A 20,614-nucleotide genomic window follows, 5' to 3' on the forward strand; every position below is an offset into this window, starting at 1 on the left:
CTCTCACTTTCCTTCTACATAGCCTCTGTTGCTAGTTCTGTTTATTCTTTTATTCTGCTACTACCTTAATCTTTCCTAGTGTTCTAAATTTTGCCCCTTTCCATCTACACTCATTATTAGTGGGCCTTGACCTTTTCATAGTCGTGGATTATTTTAAGGGTCTGAAGAAATATGTGCCTTCTCTTTAGGGGGAAAAATGGATGTACTTAGAAGTACACCAAAAAATCAGGAGTTTCACAACTTGTTTCTACTCTCCATGGCCTCTCATTGTTCTCCAGATTAAGGGGCCCCTTTGGTTTTAAGAATTACTCGTATGTTAATGACCCACAAATTTCCATCTCCCACATAATCCATGTTTCCAGTAGGCTTGTTTTCAAATAACTAACTGGACAATTCCACATGAATGTTCTTCAGGCATCTTATAGCCACATCAACTCATTATCTTTCTCACTAAACTTGCTTTCCTAAGAAGCAGTATCATATCAGAAAGAAAATATTATCTTTAAACCAATCAGATCTAGATCTAAATCTAGCCCTGACTGCCTCGGGGTTGTTAATTTTTTTCCATTTGTAACATGAGAATAATAATGTTACCATTTCATGCACTGCTATCAGGAATAAAAGAAATAACAGGAAAACACTTACCCAAGTGCTTGCCATGCAGGATATAGTCCACAAATATTAGCATTGCTGATTCTCAGTCTCTGGAAAAGCAACCCCATTCTCCAAGTACCTTAGGCCAAAAATGTACATTTTTCCCCATGCATACTCAGTGAGTAGTTCTGAAGCATTGATTCCTCACCTTCGTCAGTCTTGAGTTCAGGCTGTGGTCTTCCTTATGGATACTGCAGTTGTGCCCAGCCAGTTGATCCACTGCAGCCCCACACAGTTCAAATCTAATCTGTGTGCTGAAGCCAGGGGACTTTTCCAGGACACAGACCTGGCAAGGCCTTAACTCTCCTTAGATGAGCTCATCACTTCTTGTTGACTCCAGCATTTCACCTACCTTAGTACTACACTGAAGGCTGATTATGGGCTGGGCCTTATCAACCCCATTGAAATTCCTCAGTCTTGTTGTTTGTATCAAAACTGCCCTTCATGTTTGGGAATCTACCATGCAACATCTATTGCCTAAAATGTTTTCAACTCTGTACATCTTTTCCTGGCATTTAGGCAGACATCTACTCATCTGTCAAAGTACAGTTCAAGGATTACCTCCACCATGAAGTTATTACTGACAGCCAGTCTCCTGCCACAGTCAGTCTGGATCACTGTCCTTTTCCTCCTGTCTGTGACAAATGATATCTTATTAGAGTAAATATTACTAACATGTGGTTCCTGTTTCAGAAAGCTTACAGTTATCAGTCAGTCAGAAAACTTTCTATAACAAGACATGCAGAAAATATGAGCCACAAAAAACTAATGATTTGAAAATAATGTCAACACTCAACTTAGTGTCTCTAAAGTATTCTGCATTCCACCCCACTGAAAGTGCTCTAACTCTCTCTCTGCCCACCCCACCCCTGAGTGTGTGTGTGCGTGTGTGTGTGTGTGTGTGTGTGTGTGTGTGTGTGTGTGTAAATATTGGCTGGTATTAATATAACTTTCCACAAAAACTCAGATAAACACTATTATACCCACTTTAGAAGTAAGAAAACTAAAGCATAAAATGACTAAATTATTTGCCCAATTTGACCCAACTAGAAATTCAGTTAAAGAAGCCAACCCAATCTGTTTGGTGTCAGCTATGGTATCTGTGCAACTATGGTATCCTGTCTTTCTAAAAACTACAAGCAGGAGTGGTTAAGTGCTTCAAATGGGTAACTCATGGATGAACAGACTTCTTTGCATGTTATTAATGTTTGTGAGCTAAAAGGCTCAAATCAGCAGCTTCCTTGGAGCATTTCTGCATTCTCTGTCCCATGGGCACTATTCTCTATCTGTGTTCCCTTTCCCTAAAGGGTTTGGCATCTAGACTGACTAGGCACAATAGAGAAAGAGTGCTCCCATTTCTTGCTTGGTCATTTTGCTGTACAGCTACTTTTTCTCTATGAAAGCAGGCAGCTCTCCTTCAACTCAAACCTCAGCTGAAGTCTGATTATTTTTTAATTGGGTCATTTTGGGCCATAATTTTTCAGTATTAAAAAGCAACAATTGCTTTTCCAGACTACCTGAGAGCCACTGACTTGTGCCTGACTCGGTCCTCCACAGGGTGAACAACCATCTGCAGTCCCTCCCAGTGCTCCAGGGCTTAGGATTCCCTGCTGACTAGTCTTTCAAAGAATACTTGAAGCAATACAAAAAACTGAAGAAAGAAATGACTATACCCAAGAGGCAACAGAAAGAAATTAAATGAAGGTATAATTGTGGAAACACAAAATTAGACCAAGAATGCAAACAGAAATTAAAATGGCTGTAACCAATACACATCTTTCAATAATTACTTTAAATATCAATGGCCTGAACTCCCCAGTCAAAAGACACAGGTAGTTGAATGGATTTAAAAACAAAATCCATCTTTTCATTGTCTGCGAGAAATTCATCTCACCTTCAAGAACAGGTACTACCTTAGGATGAAAGGATGGAAAAATATATTCCAAGCAAATGGCAGTAAGAAACAAGAAGAAGTTCCAATTCTAATATCTGGCAAAATAGACTTCAAACTAAAACTAATCAGAAGAGATAAAGGGATTCTGATCAAAGGAACAACTGACCAAGGAGATTTTACAATCATGAACATATGCACCAAACTCTGGAGCAACATTTTTTGTACTACAGAACTTTAAGACACAGATTTACCCAAACTCAGTAATGATAGGGAACTTCAATACCCCACTACTTCCAATAAACAGGTCAACTGGACAAAAAAATAAACAGAGAAATCTGAATTAAATAATACTGTATATCAAATGAATCTAACAGACATCTACTGAATATTCTACCCAAGCACCAAAGAACACACTTTTTATTCAGTAACCCATGAAAGTTTCTCTAAAATTGACCACATACTGGGGCACAAAACAAACCTCAATAAATACAAAAAAAAAAAAAGAGAGAAAAATCCCATGCAGTCTATCAGATCATAATACAATAAAGCTTAAAATCAACACCAGAAGAAGCTTTAGCAACTACATGAACTCATGGAGATTAAACAACACACTCCTGAATGATGAAATGGTCAAAGAAGAAATTAAGAAAGAAATAAACGTATTCCTGGAATTAAATGAAAAGGATAATAAAACACAGCAAAACCTCTGGGATGCTTTAAAAGCAGTCCTAAGAGGGAAGTTTATATACCTCTAAATGCCTACCTTAAAAAATCAGAAAGAGGGGGCTGGAGAGATGGCTTAGCAGTTAAGAGCACTGACTGCTATTGTGGAGTACCTAGGTTTGAGTCTCAGTACCCACATGGTGGCTAACAACTGTCTGTAACTCCAGTTCCAGGGGAATCAGATGCCCTCTTCTGACCTCTACTGGCATTACATGATGTATTTACATACATGCAGGCATTACACTCATACACATAAAAATAATAAAATGTTTTTTAAAAATCACAAAGAGCACAAATAAATGACTTATCATTGCAACTCAAGACTCAGGAAAGGCAAGAACACATGAAATAAAAACCCAGCAGATGAGAAGAAGCTAAAAAAAATCAGAGCAGAAATTCATAAAATAGAAACAAAGAGAACAATACAAAGAATTAATGAATCAAAGAGCCAATTCTTTGAAAAGATAAACTGGACAAACCTTTAACCCAATTACCCAAAAGAAGGAAAGAGCAAATCCAAATCAACAAAATCAGAAATGGAATCACAACAGATACCAAAAAGATTCGGAACAACAGAAGGGAATATTTTAAAAACATATAGGGTGTTACATTTGAAAACTTAAAAGAAATGGATGACTATTTAAAGTCATGGGAACCCCCAAAGCTAAACCAAAAAGAAATCCACAGCTTAAAAAGACCCATACAAGTAAGGAAATTGAAAGAGTAATATAAAACCTCCTGACTAAAAATAGCACAGTCAATGGGAGGGAACTCCTATGTGATACTGTTGACATAGCCAAATACACATGGCTGGAGATAACATAGAGCTTAGAGGAAACCCTAAGGCTGTCACATCCCTAGACAAATGTAATTTCTTATGATATGCTAAACATAGATCCTTACATTTATAGACAGGTATGCTAGTCACCACTCATCAAAAACATTTGTTTTGCAACAGATGGAGACTATTACAGAGTTCTACAACTAGTCACACACAGAGATTGTCTGTGAAATGCCCAGCCCTAAGTGACACATCTACAACTGAACCTCTACACCTAAGGCTCACAAAACATAGTGGGACAAGGGGTAGAGAGAATACCAATGCATCTCTTAACTCTCATCAACGAAGTTCCCACATGCAACAGAGGGCAATCAACACAAAAGGTCACAAATGGCCAAAGCATAGAGAATAAGAGTCTGCAGAGTGTGGGTCTTTGGACAGGACTCCTGTACTAAACTTCACCCACCCAGGGACCACTGCAGAAGAGGGTTGGAAAGATTGTAAGAGCCAATGGAGGAGGTGTATGACCATATGGAAAGAGTCTTACAAGGTCCTGAGACCATATTCATATAAATCTACAACAATAGTGTCATTATGCACAAGACCCATGCAAACTCAAGCAGACAAAAACCCAGCATAGAACTCGGGAAATGGGGAGCAGGCCCCAATCTTAGCTGAAGGACTATTGAGCAGCTGATTACTGCTGGGTGAGGAAAAGCTGATCTTCTTTAAGGGACTGACATTAGGTAGGGTGACTGGACCCCAGTGGATGAACTTGCACTGAGGGATGTTTGGATATGCTAACTTGACTTGATACACCTTAATATAAATGAAAGACTGCATAAAATCCAGTGAGGAGGGGCTATGTGAGGGTATGAATGGGGGAGGGGTTTAATCATAAAGATGATTAAATGTTGTATATGAAGTACACAAAAATTCAATAAAAAATACACAAAAAAGCAACAATTCCCAGGTATAATGGCTCACACTGTCCACAATGAATGGCACAAAGGCAAGAGGCGGAGCTCTACTGTGTCACTCACAGCAGCCTGAGTTGTTCCTTTAATCTTTGAGGGACTTCAACTCAGGCCAAACCAAGATTTGTGGATTTCAGGCAAAAAAGAATTTCAGGACTAGCCAGTATGAAGCAGAGTAGCGGGTTAATAAAGACATTTTAATATAGATTTGGCACATAAGCATTAAGAAACAGAGAGACAAGAAAGTCATACCCCAGAGCCTGGGTGTGGGTTTCTCAAGAAGTCATACTTCATTACCTTTCCAGTGGTCACAGATACCATTTTAGTAGGCTTTGAAGTTATTATCCTCAAAGGGTTGCTGAACAATCTAAATGAGATCACAGGGATGGAAGACAGTATCTTTTCTGCAAAACTAATACTGCAAAATTTTGTTTGAGATTCCCAGAAAATATCTACAAAAAGGAATGAGGCCTTACCCAAGGCATTAAGAACAGGTCATTACTATTTTAAAATTCAATATCCATATATAAAGGAATATTATCACTATGTTGGTAACCTTCACTGAAAATGTTAACTGTGTTGGAATTCTTGCTTTTTGGATGACAAAAGCTTCAATCACACTCTAGGATGTAAGGCTCCTTTCCCTCCCCACATCCCCATAATTTTCCCTCTATTTCAATCTTGCTTCAATATCTATACCATCACTCAGGAAGATGAGACAGAAGAATCTCCAGTTCAAGGCCAGCCTGACCAGCATAGTAAGCCCATATATAAATAAAGAGAGAAGGAAGAAAGGGAGGGAGGAAGGGGGGAGGTGAAGACGGAGGGAAGGAAGAAAACACAGAGAAGAAAACAATACAAGAGACTATTTGAAATAAGGAAATTTTGTTTTCCATCCCAATATTGACTAGTTGTATCTCACTATGGAAATGAATATGCATGAAGCTATCAGAAAAAAAGTGATGAGGAGATATGGGAGGAGTTGGAGGGGAGGGAGTGGGCGTGGATTTGATCAAAATACCTTATATGCATGTATGAAACTCTCAATAAATAGTTTATTTTAAAAAAGACTAATTAATTATTTTTTTAAAAAGAAATGAATATGCAACACAGGGAGTCTGTGGAAGTGACAGCTTCCCGAGGGTGTGAATCTTCAAGACATCAAATGCTGTTTTTGAGGAAAGTCACAGAACCTTCTCCCCTGGATATTTTAGCTAAGATATTCCCTTTTATCTGGAATTGAATATTCATTGATCTGAATAGCTGAAAAGTGTCAGATATTGTGTGATTTGTAATGCCCGCTAACTTTAGCATTACTTCTTTTAGTAATTGAACAGGAAAAAACAGTTTACTCTAGGTCACCAGCACATATGAGGAGTCATTAATTAATTGTATATATCATCACAGGGAAAAGGCTCAATTTATTTAGCAGCAATTTTCAAATGCCTTCCAAAATATAATATTGAGAAATTATGCCCCCAGGTATTACCCAACTGATTTGAAACTGTGTCTATAGAAAAAATCTGCACACAAATTTTAGAGACGTTTTATTCACAGCCATCAAAAAAGGGAAAAAACAAATATTCTTTAATACATGAAATTAAAAAATAAAACATAGTGAAACATCTATTCATAATAATACTATCCAGGTATTTTTTAGAAAAATACAGAAATGGGTGTTGCGTGACACTACTTCTGGGGAGACATGGACAAAAGTTGATTCACCCCAGATAAGGAACCAATGACAGACCAATTAAGGATACCACCAAAGTACAACTTGGGGAACCAATGAGTTTTATTTGGAGTTACTTACAGGAGTATGGGTGAGGGTTAAAGGAGCAAAACAATAGCTCAAAGATAGTTCTATCACCTAAGCCCACCCCAGGGTGGGTGGCAGCTCACGTGTATTACTTTTCTGTTGCTGTGAAAAAAACACTGACCAAAACAACTTTTAGAAGGAAGAGTTTATTTAGTTTATGGTACCAAAGGGGCATGAGTCCATCATGGCAGGAAGGCATCGTGGAAGAGGTGATTGGAGGTGGAGCAGAAGCTAAACTCTCACATCTTCAAGCAGGCACACAAAGCAAGAAGCGGAATCAAGATCTGGCACGGCTTAAGAACTCTCTAAGCCCACCTCCAGTGCCATGCTTCCTCCAGCATAGCCACACTTTCTAAGACCTCCTTAAACAGCACTACCAACTGGGGACAAAATGTCCACATACTTGGAGCCTATGGAGGACATTCTTATTCAAACCACCACATCACGAATTGAAAATCTGGAGCACAACTTGCAGGCAGTACAACAGGTTGGAGCATCTTTTCTAGGCAGCTCATGGTCTGAGTCTCTTCCATGCAGCTCAGCTAGTCAGCCAGTTTCTTCCAGTTGGCTTAACCAGTCTGTGCCTCTTCTAAGGTAGCTCACGTACCTGGGAGTGTCTCTCAGCAGTTCTTATGGCTCACACATGCTTGGAGAGGGAGAGGTCTAGAGAATCTGGTCAGTTTTAGGGACTTCGTAAAACTATTGAGTGGCTTGCTTACAGAGCTTCCTTGCAGGATGAAATGTTTTATCTCCCTTTAGAACATCCTACTATTAATGAGCTTCCATGGGAAATGCACAGTTTTATCTCGGAGGAACTTGCTACACAATACTGAGCTATCAAGGCACATAAAAATGAGGATATCTGAAAGAAATAACTGACAGGTGTGACATGTTGTAAGAATCCATCTCTGACATTCTGTGAAAGTCAAAACCATACAAATGGAATAGATCATGGTAATTAGTTGGGTGAGGGGAGGATACATAAAATGCCAATACTATTCCATATGAAATTTTAATGATGTATGGATGTGAATGTGCATACATTTCTCAAAAATCCTTAGGATGTTACAGTACAAAGAATGAAGATATTTGAAGAAGTCAGGAGTTCAAATAATATATGGATAGAATAAAAAAATGATAAAAAAAAAGAAAGAAAAAAGTGCTTTTAACAGTATTAGAAATTTGTGAAACAACTTCATTTTAAGACAGTGGGGTTGCTGACCCAAGTAACTTTGGAAATAAATGTAGTAAGAACTATTTTAAAGTATTGTATATAGTTGGAAAATTTATTCCAAGCATAACTGATATGTACCCATTATATGTGTACATTGAACATAATTTAACAATTCTGAATTCACCATACATGTAAATTGGAATTCAACAATTAAGTAAATGGATATCAAATGGAGGAGTCAAAGTCCTCACATTGGTTATAGAAAAAGACCATGGCTCCTTGGGACTGTGGCTGACTTTAGGACCAGGATAGGCAGGAGTTAGACAAGAAGATCCTGGAGGATAGTACAGTGCCAGAAAATTTTAAAATTCTCAAGAAAATAACAAAAGAGTATAAGGTACCCCCCAAAATTATGGGTGTGTGTTAAAAAGCACAGATGCCAACTAAAAGAAATCCCAATAAGCAAAACTGGAGCAATTTGAAATAACAAAATAAAGTAGCAATTTTAAGTTAATTATCATGGGTCCATATTGATATATCCGAATACACAGACAAATGGAAGAAGACACAACTCATCCAGGAGAACTCCAACGTTTACGAAGACACTTGGTCCTCAAAGAGGTGGAGTATGACTACACTCCTACAATGTAAACCTCCTCTAACATCCCCAAAGGAAGAGTAACTTCCTAGTGGACAAACAAGGGAAACACTGCCTTAGCAAGGTGACAACCATTAGCATCCACAGGGGTAAATCATTCAATGGCATGTAGTTTTGATATGTTATAATAATACACTTTTATTTCTTTCAGCCCAAACACCATAAGTTCAGCTGATGCATTAGAAAAACACCAAACCCCATCTGAGAGTCATTCGACAAAATGCTGGATTAATACGCTTCCAAAGCGCACCTTTAATAGAGTCTTTCTCCTCCCTCAAGACTTCCCTACAGCCTCCAGAAGATTTATTCTTTATTGTATGACTGTTTTTCACGAACAATTGTTTTTTGAAGACAGAGTGCAGATCATTTTCTGTTCGTATTTCCAGTTTTGCGACAGTGACAGACGTTCAGTAGGCTCTGGAAACATACACACTTTGTAGACTTATTTATTGTGTTTTAATTAAGAAAAAGCTCGCCAAACCCAGGTAAGGCGTCCTTTAAACGCGCCCAGGTCAGGTCCGCCGCGCCTTTGGTCCACCCACCTAATTCCGGCTTAACCAATGGAAGATGGGCTAACCCCCGCCTACGTGAGACACGTGAGCCGTCCGGGCTCCTGGATCCGAATCGATGCGCTCAGAGGCAACTCTTCGGGCCTGGTCTCCACCAGCTACGCAGCCCGACGGTGGCTGCCGCCATTTTGACGGCGGGCGGAGCGGGGTCTGGGAGCGGAGGCTGTGCGGTGTCTGGTACGGATGCTTTTCACCACGATCGCCCCTGTTTCTTTCGGGCGTCCCCGGGCTCCAGCGCCGGGTTTTGCCCCTTCCCACCGCTGTCAGGGGTTCTTTGCCCTGCGCTATCCCTTCAGCTCCGCCTAGCCTTCCTTGGCGCTCCTGCCAAACCGCCCCGACCTGTTCTGTGCCAGTTCGGCGGGTTCCGGAGCGTCCACCGGGGCGGCTCCATCTGGTTCCGGGGGCCGAGGCCTGGCGTGGGGGAGGGACGCGGGACGCTGGACCTTGCCCGAGCCAGTGCCACAGATTGATCTGTCACTAGCCTGTTTTGTTTTGTTTTGCCTTTTCCCAGGAATACTTGACAAGGAAAGATTTTGCGTCTGTCTTCTCTAGAAATGGCCAATGTAAGTTACTGGCATAAGAATAAACTTGTTGGGGAACTTGTTAGGAAATGGAGGGACGAACTTAGGATGGCATTATATCATATTTACCTAATGTGTTAGAAATGTCGAAAAGCAAACTTTTTTATGTTTTGGAAGTAGGTTAAACACATTCTTTTAAATACAAGTACATTTATGTCTTCAGTTTAATTTTTATGGATTTGAAATTCAGTGCAGACATCCTTTAAGTGTTTCTAAAAGTCATTTCAGTAAATATTTAGAATCTGTTTTAAGCCCTTAAAAAAAATATAAACCCTCTTTGGTTAACTAAAGTTTTGTGGTATCAATATAGGAAATGACTGTCCAAATTCTACAAAATAAACTTGATTGTAAGTGCCTAGATATACACATTCTAAGAGAGTTCATATGGTAAGGGACATAAGACATAAATGAGGACTTAAATGTAGAGCACAACCATTTTCTGAGAGCTTGGGAAGGTTCAGTGCACATTGAGATGTTTGTGCAGAAGAGAAGGCAGAGTTTAGGATCACCACATGGGAAAAAATAACTGAAAGACTAGTGGAATTTAGTTCATCAGCAGTATGAGTTAGGAGGTCAGGGGTTGTAGCCAAAGAACTTCCTTCCTTGTGCCTTTCAATTATTAGGAAATCATTTCTGCCTGCCTAAACGTAAAATGTACAGAGGACATTTATGGTAGGTAAGGTTGGATGGGGAAGTGGGAACTGAATAATAGGGAGCTTTGAATGTCAAACTCAGCAAATGAAGCTTTATTCTTTAAATTGTGGAAATTTAATTAGATCCCTGTGGTAGGAAGATTAATGTGGCAACAGTAAAGTGGCATTCCTGTAATTGGTAAGTGTCTAAAGATATGACTGTAGTTAGAAATCTTAAGAATAGGCTGCCAGTATGAGCCAGGTTAAGGTGAATTCTTACCAAGTCATAAATTGCTCAGAAAGGGCATGTTGTGAAAGAAGCATGTGATACTCTCAGAGGAGGGAAGTTAATTCAAAGCAGAATAGAATGTTAATATTTAAGCTGACTTTATTTTGTTTTAAATGAATTCAATAGGATAAATATATATGAATATAAGTCTGACGCTTTATTAAATGTATATAGGCAGATGTATAAGCTAAAACTTGATTCTGGGTCTAGGAATATGCAGTCTCAACTATATTGTCCCTAGGAAACAAAGGAAAGGTCCTGCACCATGGGAGGAAGGGCTGACAAGAACTTTGCTGCTTGCTTGAAAGTGTCAGGCCGAGGGTGGTTAGGGCAGCAGTAGGCCCTGGGAAGCCTCCAGAGACGCTCTTGGGTGCCCAGCAGCTGGCCATCAGGATGACATGTGGCAGCAAAGAGGCAGGTTTGATCCTTTCACATGGCAGACAGCTTCCCAGACTGGCCGGTCCTTCACAGTAATCAGATCAAATTCAGTCTGTTTCGAGTTGACATCCAGGCGACTGGGGACTCGAAGTTTCAAAGGGCTCTGAGCTGGCCTCAGGAGCACTCGGCTCCCACAATTCACTGTTCTCAGACACCTCTGCATAAGTGTCACCCAGCCCTCTGTGAAATGCCACAGGCTCACTAGCACCAGGGCCCTGGTCCTCACTGCTTGTGCCTGCCATGGCCCGGGCCTCTTCACCCATTTTCTCAGCAAACCACTGCTTGACCTGCTGGGCGCTCATCTGGGTCTTGTCGCAGAGGCTCTGCAGGTCCCCCTCATACAGCATCTTGTGTGTCACATAATAATCTTGCAGTAGTTCTCGGTTGCCAGGGGCAATGACCAGCAGACCTGGTGGAAAGTTGCCCCTCTTATAATCTTCGTACCACTTGAGTTGGCCATTCTTCAGAGCATACCTGCTATCTCCAAACCAGCGTACCACCTCTGGCCGGGGAAGCCCTGTTTGGGCCATGATGGAGTCATAGTCCTGGGTGCTGGGCCACTGTGTCTGGACAAAGAGCTGCCGTAGCAAGTGGCGCTGCTGTGCTGTCTTTTTGTAGCTCGCTTTGCCCAGAGGCTGCTCCACCAGCTTATTCAACCCATCGTCCTCAGGCTCACACGCACCCAGTCCCAGAAGCTCACTTCTCCCACTATATATGATAGTATTCAAATGTACATAAGTTTTTTTGTGTGTATGTTTTAAATTCTGGACAGGTGTTAGTAATGAAATACACATATACATGTGTGTTTAAAAACTTAACGTACTGAGTTATAAGTGCCCATGGATTTGGCATCTAGATAAACTAGTCACTCTTCTGAACATACCTTTCATGATGTTGTCTTTTTTCCTGAAAGGCATAAACTTGTAATAAAATTTCACAGATAATATACTTATTAGAGATACACATCTGCTTTTCTATGAAACAGAAGAAATTGCATCAGTGAATTCAAGGTACCCAAATGGCATCTGTTAACAACAAATGACTAACTAATTGAAGACCTCTCCTTTTATTTGAGAAGAGCATATTTCAGTCTGCCTAGACTCTGAAATGTGGACATTTATGACTATGCTAACTTATTTCCAGTAAACTTAGAAATGTCAATTTTTTTAATGTAAATGGCCAGCTAGCAAATATTTTAATCTTTGTGGGCCATAAACTCTAATGAATGCTAATGTTAAGGTGTGAAAGCAGTTCTATATAATATATAAGTAAATAGGTGTGCCTGTGCTACAGTAAAACTTACTGCCCAAAGCAATTAAACTGTGTTGATAACTTCTGTATTAAGTTATTCTGACCCAGGTATTTTGCTAAAAGTTTATCCTTGGAGGTAGCTTCACATTCATCCATTTTAACTGAACTGAGAGTCTGGGAAATGATCATAAATTCAAAAAATGTACCACAAAGATATGCTAAAATCAAGAGAAGTGAATATTGACATCGAACATCAAACCAAGCACAGTTTTTACAGTAAAATAAGAAAATGACTAGACAAGAAACATGGTCCAAGGATAAGTTTTGGAACTTCTCTATTTTAGAATCTTAATAGTTATACTACTTTTTAAGTATTCATTAAATAAGGTAATTTTTGTAAATTCACACTTTGGCCTTTATTAGGAAAAATATACCTTTATCCCAAGTAATATATTATTTTAATTTTTATGTGATAACCTAAAGAGAATGGGAGAGAGTAACTTTTCAAAGAAAAGAGTTTATTAAAAGAATTTATATAGAAAAGAACTATTGCAGGAATCATGAAAGAATATGGAGTGCCATAAGCAGTCCAGGCAAAGGAAGCCAAGGGTCAAACGTTTTTAAATGTAAAATATGGAAGGTTACATAAGTTATTGAAGTGTCCTTGTCCAGAAGGGTCAGTAGCAGGTAGCATCAGCACAATATAAGTTGAGCAGGTAGTTACTAGTTAGGCAGTAGCAAAGAAGTGTTTCAGTGTTCTTGTTTTGTTTGTGCAAAATTACAGTGGCCTTTGTGCAAGGTTATGGTTTGTGTAGAGACTTATGTGACCTGAAGACCTCCCTGCTCTTCAGTATGACCTCCTTGTTGGGGTTTGACATAAGTGGCTCAAGTGGTTCCACTTTGATTCTGACATCTGTCACAATGTTGTTTTGTTTTGTTTTGTTTTTTTAACTGAAAGTACATGTAATGCTTATGTAGTAGGTATCTGATAGGAGGTGAAGTAGTATGTGTTAGTTTTTAAAGATACAGTACAATGGGCTAGAGAGATGAATCGGCTTCCTGTAGAAACATGAGCATCTGAATTTGGGTCTCAGCACCCATATAAAAAGCCAGCCATAGTTGCACATACTTGAGGCCAGGCCCCAACACTGTGTGGGGAGGGGCAGAGACAGGAAGATCACTGGGGTTGATGACTACCAGCTTAGATCGAGGCTTAGTGAGAGACTCAAATAAGGCAGAGGGTGATGGAGCAGAACGTCCAACATCCTCTTCCAGCCTTCAGGAGCATGAGTAGGCACACACCTGTACAAACGTGCACAAAGGCCATATAGTGTGCATGCACACACAAAGATAAAGCACAGTGTAAAGATTTGTCAGAATTTATTATTTATATCCAGAATAAATATTTAATTTTTCTGTTATTCTTAGGTGCTCTGTTACAGAGCCAGACTGGTTTCCTACCTCCCAGGATTTTGCTCTTTAGTTAAAAGAGTTATCAGTCCAAAAGCCTTTTCAACTGCAGGATCTTCAGGTTCTGATGAGTCTCATGTAGCTGCTGCACCTCCAGATATATGTAAGTGAAAGATTTATTGCTTTATTGTGCTTGCTTCTAAACATTTCAAGTCCTGTTTTCTCTAATATTTCTTAAGAGTTTTATAGATTAAAAAAAAAAAACAAAAAAAACGTGTTTGTCTCATTGAAAATAAAACGAAACTCTGCCTAGATGTATCCAAAAGTTACAATGTTAAAAAAGTAAATAGGACCTCTCCAGGCTTGGGCCTAAGTCATGGCAACATGGCTAAATGCACCAAGGTCGGGATCATGAGTAAATACAGGAGCTGCTATGGTGTCTCCCTTTGGAAAATGGTGAAGAAAATTGAAATCAGCCAGCACACCAAGTATGCTTGTTCTTTCTGTGGCAAGACCAAGATGAAGAGACAGACTGTTGACATATGGCACTGTGGTTTGTGCATGAAAACAATGGCTAGTGGGGTCTGGACCTACAACACCACCTCTGCTGTCACAATCAAGTCTGCCATCAGAGACTGAAGGAACTGAAAGACCAGTACAATCACTGCCTTTTGGAACATCCCCAGCCTACAATGAATGGGTTAATTTATGTAACAAAAAATAAAATAGGGGCTGCCGAGATGGCTCAGCAATTCAGAGCATGTACTGTTGCAGAGGATATGAGTTTGAGTCCCAGCACCCATGTCGGGCAGGTCACAACTGCCTGAAATGCCAGCTGCAAGGGATCCAATGCTGCCTTCCAGCCTTTTCTCTACAGGCACCTGCACTCATGTGCACAGACATTATACATAATTTTAAAATAAATCATTTAATATAAAATAAAAACTAATGCTTCTTGACTTACATCACTATATTTAGTAAATACATTGTAAATTAAAGATATACATTGAAAATACGCCTAATCTCCCAAACATCATAGTTTAGCCCCACAGTATATACTCTTGCTTATTTCCAGTTATCACATGGCTAGGAACTAAACTTCACTGACTGATTACAGGACAGATTATTGTGTAGTCTGTTGTGACCTGGAGAAAATATCAAAATTCAAAATTCAGTGCATGTTGTTTTCATTTTGTCATAAAGCCCCAAATCCTAAATTGAGCTATTGTAAATCTAATACCATCTGCATTTGGTTCCAAACTTAATATATTTTTAAAGATTTTATTTCTAATTATATGTATATGTGTGCATATCTGCATGTGCGCACAGGTACCCACAGAGGCCAGAAGTGGGGTCAGATACTCTGGAGCTGAAGTTTCAGTGCTTGTGAGCCATCCTATATAAGTGCTAGGAACCAAAGTCAAGTCCTCCACAAGAGCAGTAGGTGCTCTTAACCACTGAGCCATCTCTCCAGCCTCTCCTTGCTAAATTATTTAATGTAAATAATATTTTGTATATATTTTACGTATTCGTTGAATAACTTGCCTGGTATCTACAAAGTCTATTTTAACCCATTGTGTGTGTCACTATTACATTAATCATTCTAAAATATTTTAATTATGTCACTTCGTAAGTATTATCTCTTATTACTCTCAGCAGCAGTATCCAAGTTAGTCATTATTAAAGACTATTTAAAGGGTAGGGGCTATAGTTAGAAAGGTTTGAAAGGTGCTAAATATCATATTCCTGTTTTGAAAGCCTATAACGTATGCCAGAATACTAAAGGCTTTCAAAAGTTTAACATGATGTGTCCCAAAGGTATTGTATGTGGAATCCTTGTTCCTTGAAAAACATAACTGCAGCTTAAGTTTACTAGGGCATTTAAACCCCTACAGTTTCCTTGTTTGTTTGTTTGACAGCTCCCCAGTTTATATCACCTGAAGACAAACCATGAATGACACATGTTGTTCCTCTTCAGGCTCTCGAACAGTGTGGCCTGATGAAACTATGGGACCATTTGGACCTCAGGATCAGAGATTCCAGCTACCCGGGAACATAGGTTTTGATTGTCATCTCAATGGGACTGCTTCACAGAAGAAAAGCCAGATTCATAAGACTTTGCCTGATGTTCTAGCAGAACCTCTCTCAACTGAAAGACATGAGTTTGTGATGGCACAATATGTGAATGAATTTCAGGTTAGTTAATACTGTTTTTTTTATTAATGCAATAGTAACTTTTGATTACTGAGTGTATTTTATTGAAAAAGTTTTTAAAAGTCAGTATATACAGCAGCATCATAGCTATCTTTTTTAAAAACTTGGCACTGTCCAAATTTTATGATGTTTGCAGTATCATTTTTTTATGTTTAAATTATAATCTCTCAGTTAAATAGCTCTTCAAATTTATGCTTTTAGTAACTATTCCCAATATGATAATTGACTTTTTTTCTGTATTGCTGGAAACTAAGGTTTCTATTTTTTCACTTTTAAAAATGACAGTTATGGATCAGACATGGTGACACATGCTAATACTCCCAACACTTAAGAAATGAAGGGAGGAGACCATGACCTGGGTTCAATGTCAAGCTGCTCTGCATAGTGAGTTGCAGGCCATCTAGAGCAACTATATTTTGTAAATGGACTTAGTTCCAGCCAATTTTGAATTCTTTAAGCATTTAAAAGCTTAAGAAAATTTTGAAGTCTCTGAAATTGTGTAGATAAGTCAACCAAAAGGAACACATTATAAATGTTTGACTTTAGGGGAAAACGAGAAATCAGTTTCTAAGGATTTGGAGGAGTTTTTGTAATGTGTGTGTGCACATTTATGTGCATGTATATATGTATACAGGTATACGCAGGTATGCTTGCCCCTGCTGGTGTGTATGGAGGCCAGAGGCTGACGTAACGGGGTGTCTTTCTTGACTGTTTCTGCACCTTATTTTTTGAGATAGGGGGTCTCACAAATTTGAAACTTCCTGTTTAAGCTAGCCAGCAAGCCTCGCAATACTGGGATACAAATGTGCACAGCCACGCCTACATTTTTATGTAGGTGCTGCGGATCTAAACTCGGTCCTCATGCTTGGATAGCAAGTACTCTACCTATGGAACCACCACCCCAGCTTCATGCTTTTAATATTTTTTAAATATTATTTATTATTTTTATTTTATGTGTATGAGTGTATTGCCTGCATGTATGTGAGTGCACCCGTGTCATGCAGTGGCGCAGAGGTCAGAAGAGGGCTTCGGATTACCCTGAAACTGGAGTTAAGGATGGTTCGTAGCCATCCCATAGGTGCTGGGAATCGAACCTGGGTCCCTGCAAGAGCAGTCAGCGCTCTTAACTGCTGAGCCATCTCTCCAGCCCTGCTTTTAATATTTTTTAAACTGGTGGTATACCACTATTCATTCAAGGGGAATGCTACATGTATCTCAGAGTTTTGTTTACTAAAGTTTGTTGTTTTTTACATTCTACAGAGTTTCAATAGAGGGCATTTTGTTGTTTAATTAAAGCCATATTGTTAGGAGCACCAATCTCTCACAGTTACATCAGGTGACCTGACATTGGGACACAACTGAATTCCCCTATGTTTTTATCTCAGATAATGCTGCTCAGTCTTCTCAGTTCTTTGTCCTTCCTCTCCCTACCAAATACTTGATATTTCCCACAGATTCGGGGCTTAATCTTCTTAGTTAAATTGCTCTTTGGTCCCTTCGTTCCTTAGCTTTTCCAGCAAGCTGCAGTTTTATAATTCCAAACTCAGTATTTCTGCTTCTGACATTTGCAGTTCAATACTTGTGTTTACTAACTGAATGCCTTTATTTGGATGTCTTGACGAGCCTCCATAGCTCGTGTTTAATATTGAAGTAGTCCTTTTGTTCCCCTCAAGCTTTTCCTTATTCCTGTATACCCAATAGTATAAATAGTATGCCTGTCTTTGCTCTGTCCTGAAGTAAGAATTCTGATAGCATCCTTTCCTGCTTCTCTATCATGTCCCCACAAGGACTGTCAGAATCACATTGCTCCATTCTGTGAATTTGTTACTAAGATACTGTTGTCCTTTCAGTTTTCTGGCAGACTTCAATGCCTCTTCATTTTACTTGAATGTTTAGAGACATTAGAACAGAATGGATTGTACAAAGAGAATTCAGATGAGGAGTGTACCTTGTGACTTGGAGAAAGTCACTAGGCCTTTTTATGAAAAATGAAGATAATAAGAATGGCCATTGCATGCCTTTGTATTCTTACTACCTTTGCTGGACCAGTTTCTCCTGGATTCATCACCTGCATTCTACCGATCAAACACCTGCATTAAGTAATACCATGTCAACATTTTCCTGATTCCTGTGGTAGCATGCCTTCAATCCCAGCACTCGGGAGGCAGAGGCAGGTCAATCTCTGTGAGTTCAAGGCCAGCCTGGTCTACATAGTGAGTTCCAGGACAGCTGGGGCTACAGGGAGACCTTGTCTCAAAAAGACCAAAATGCCATGCACGTGTGTATGTATACACACAAAGACACACAACACACAAAAATAAGTGTTTAAAAAATTAGTAGGATTAGCCAGGTGTTGGTGGCACACACCTTTAATCCCAGCATTTAGGAGGCAGAGGCAGGCAGATCTCTGTGAGTTGGAGGCCAGCCTGGTCTCCATTAGTGAATCTTCAGGACAGGGGGCTACAGGGAGACCTTGTTTCAAAAAGACCAAAAAAAAAAAAAAAGTTTTTCTTCTGCTATGTCTAACACTGAATTTTTCTGGGTTTTGTTGTTGTTGTTTTTAATACTGCTTTCTCCTCTTAAAGGGCCAATATATTGTAGGCTTCAACTAAATTTCAGTTGGATAACAGTCTCTAAGCACTCTCCTGTGATGCTGAATTATTTGACTGTGTTACTTTTTTTTAAATAAATGTCATCCCAGTTTTACAGATTATCATAAAAATAATTCCATATCACTTGAATATCAGAAAAGATAATGGCATTTTAGTCAGTTTCTTAGCTGACTTCTGTTCATATCAAATCCCAGAATTTCAGCCTACTTATATATTCACCTTGTTTTATTCAGTATTTCTTTAGAACTTTGAGATCTTATACAAATCTTAGGAAAAGCATTACCTCACTCTCCATTAGAATTTAAAAATTTTTCTAGCATGATAGATTCTTAACAAGTTTATCATTTTACATGAACTCTAGTGTGTTTGCTTCCATTCTTGTTCTCCACAGGGTAATGATACACCTGTTGAGCAAGAAATCAACAGTGCAGAAACTTACTTTGAAAGTGCCAGAGTTGAGTGTGCAATCCAAACATGTCCAGAGCTGCTGCGAAGAGGTATGTCATCTACACTGAAACATGAAATGTTTATGACATATTATCAGTGTCTTAAGTGTTGATTAATGTTCTCTATAGCAGTTGTAAGGCTTTATATGTTAATATGTAATATATCTGATTGGAGATGATTGCTTCTATAAGATAAAGGCCTTCCAGTGTCCTCTGACATCAGTTAGATAGGAATGGAATTTATAGAACTTTTTTCCCCAGGCCTTCGCTTTTATACTCTTGTATGATTATTATAGCCATAATTTCATGAACTTATAAAGTGCAAAGGAAATCGTCAAGATAAATGTATTTGAAAATTATATTAGCACCAAAGCCATGAGCATTGCTTACCTGTCATGATCGTCAGCATTGCTCTTTCAGCTCAGCAACAAACTAAACATGAGCAAAGCTACATTCATTTTGCTCTTTTCAAAAATAATGTTTGTAAAAATGGCTTAGTATCACAGCAATTTAACTTAGTCTTCATTTCGCTAAAGTTATTTTTATGAACTGCATCTCTTTTTGTAAAAGCTAATGATTTTCTTTTTAGATTTTGAGTCACTTTTTCCAGACATGGCTAATAGCAAACTGCTGGTTCTAACTGTGACACAGAGAACTGAGAATGACATGACTGTTTGGAGTGAGGAGGTGGAGCTTGAAAGAGAAGCACTCCTAGAAAAGGTAGCTTGTTAGGCTTCCTACTAACCCAGGACTGTCGTATTTGAATATCACTACATTAGTGTTTTAATGTCTTTTCTACTGTGTGTTTATTCTGTGAGGTATTTCGATATTTAAATTACATCATTTTTTATGACTGAGAATGCCACTTTTTTAATGCTCCTGAAAAACTTAGTGCCATTTGTCTCTCTCCTGAATTTTTCTAAAATACATTAGTCCCCAACTCTGCCCCTCTTGCATCTCTTCCCTACTTTATATCATATCAGTAAATAGTGATTAAACAACCCAGCCATCTCCAAGGAGTAAGTACCGACTCTGAAGAGTATGCCAGTGGAACAATACCAGACACACCTTTTTTCTGTCCTTTGCTTTTAAGGTGAAGATAGATTTTTGACACCTCTCCATAACATTATACATAATATATTTTATTTCTTGTAAAATTTACAGTGTGTTTCATTGTATAGATAAGCTAAAAATTTAAAGTAATTTTAAAATGTCTTTCGTGATTCATAATTGAAAATGCAACTTTGTTCTTGCTGGCAGCACATCTGTGAAAATCATTGTTACATGTATTTTCATGCATACCAATCTCTGTAGACTCCTAAATAAAGAGTGGCTGAATTACTGCCATTTTAAATTTTAATAAATGCTAGCAATTTGTATCTTTATCTATAGGCTGTGATCCTAGCTTATCCTATACCTGACCATTCCTCCTAGCAACTTGATAAAAATGTTCAGATGTGCTTATAATTATGCCATATATCATTTTTATTAA

General features: G+C 38.8%; 2 protein-coding genes across 2 annotated transcripts in view; both read left to right on the forward strand.

Annotated features, from left to right (window-relative positions):
- Positions 1–9,324: 9,324 nt before the first annotated feature.
- Mmadhc (metabolism of cobalamin associated D) overlaps positions 9,325–20,614 on the forward strand; it is an 18,624-nt gene continuing 7,334 nt past the window's right edge. Inside the window, exons 1-6 of the mRNA XM_008825159.2 lie at positions 9,325–9,426; positions 9,761–9,812; positions 13,869–14,013; positions 15,829–16,046; positions 19,068–19,173; positions 19,712–19,842. Coding sequence (XP_008823381.1) covers positions 9,804–9,812; positions 13,869–14,013; positions 15,829–16,046; positions 19,068–19,173; positions 19,712–19,842 — 609 coding nt within the window. The 5' untranslated portion in view covers positions 9,325–9,426; positions 9,761–9,803. The remainder of the gene's footprint in view (positions 9,427–9,760; positions 9,813–13,868; positions 14,014–15,828; positions 16,047–19,067; positions 19,174–19,711; positions 19,843–20,614) is intronic.
- On the forward strand, positions 14,081–14,741 carry LOC103727319 (60S ribosomal protein L37a-like). Its single transcript, XM_008825157.2, has one exon. The coding sequence runs from the start codon at positions 14,235–14,237 to the stop codon at positions 14,487–14,489; it is 255 nt and encodes an 84-aa protein (XP_008823379.1). The 5' UTR covers positions 14,081–14,234; the 3' UTR covers positions 14,490–14,741.

This window comes from Nannospalax galili, unplaced genomic scaffold (assembly GCF_000622305.1).
Source record: "Nannospalax galili isolate Female #2095 unplaced genomic scaffold, S.galili_v1.0 scaffold87, whole genome shotgun sequence".
Lineage (NCBI taxonomy): Eukaryota > Metazoa > Chordata > Mammalia > Rodentia > Spalacidae > Nannospalax > Nannospalax galili.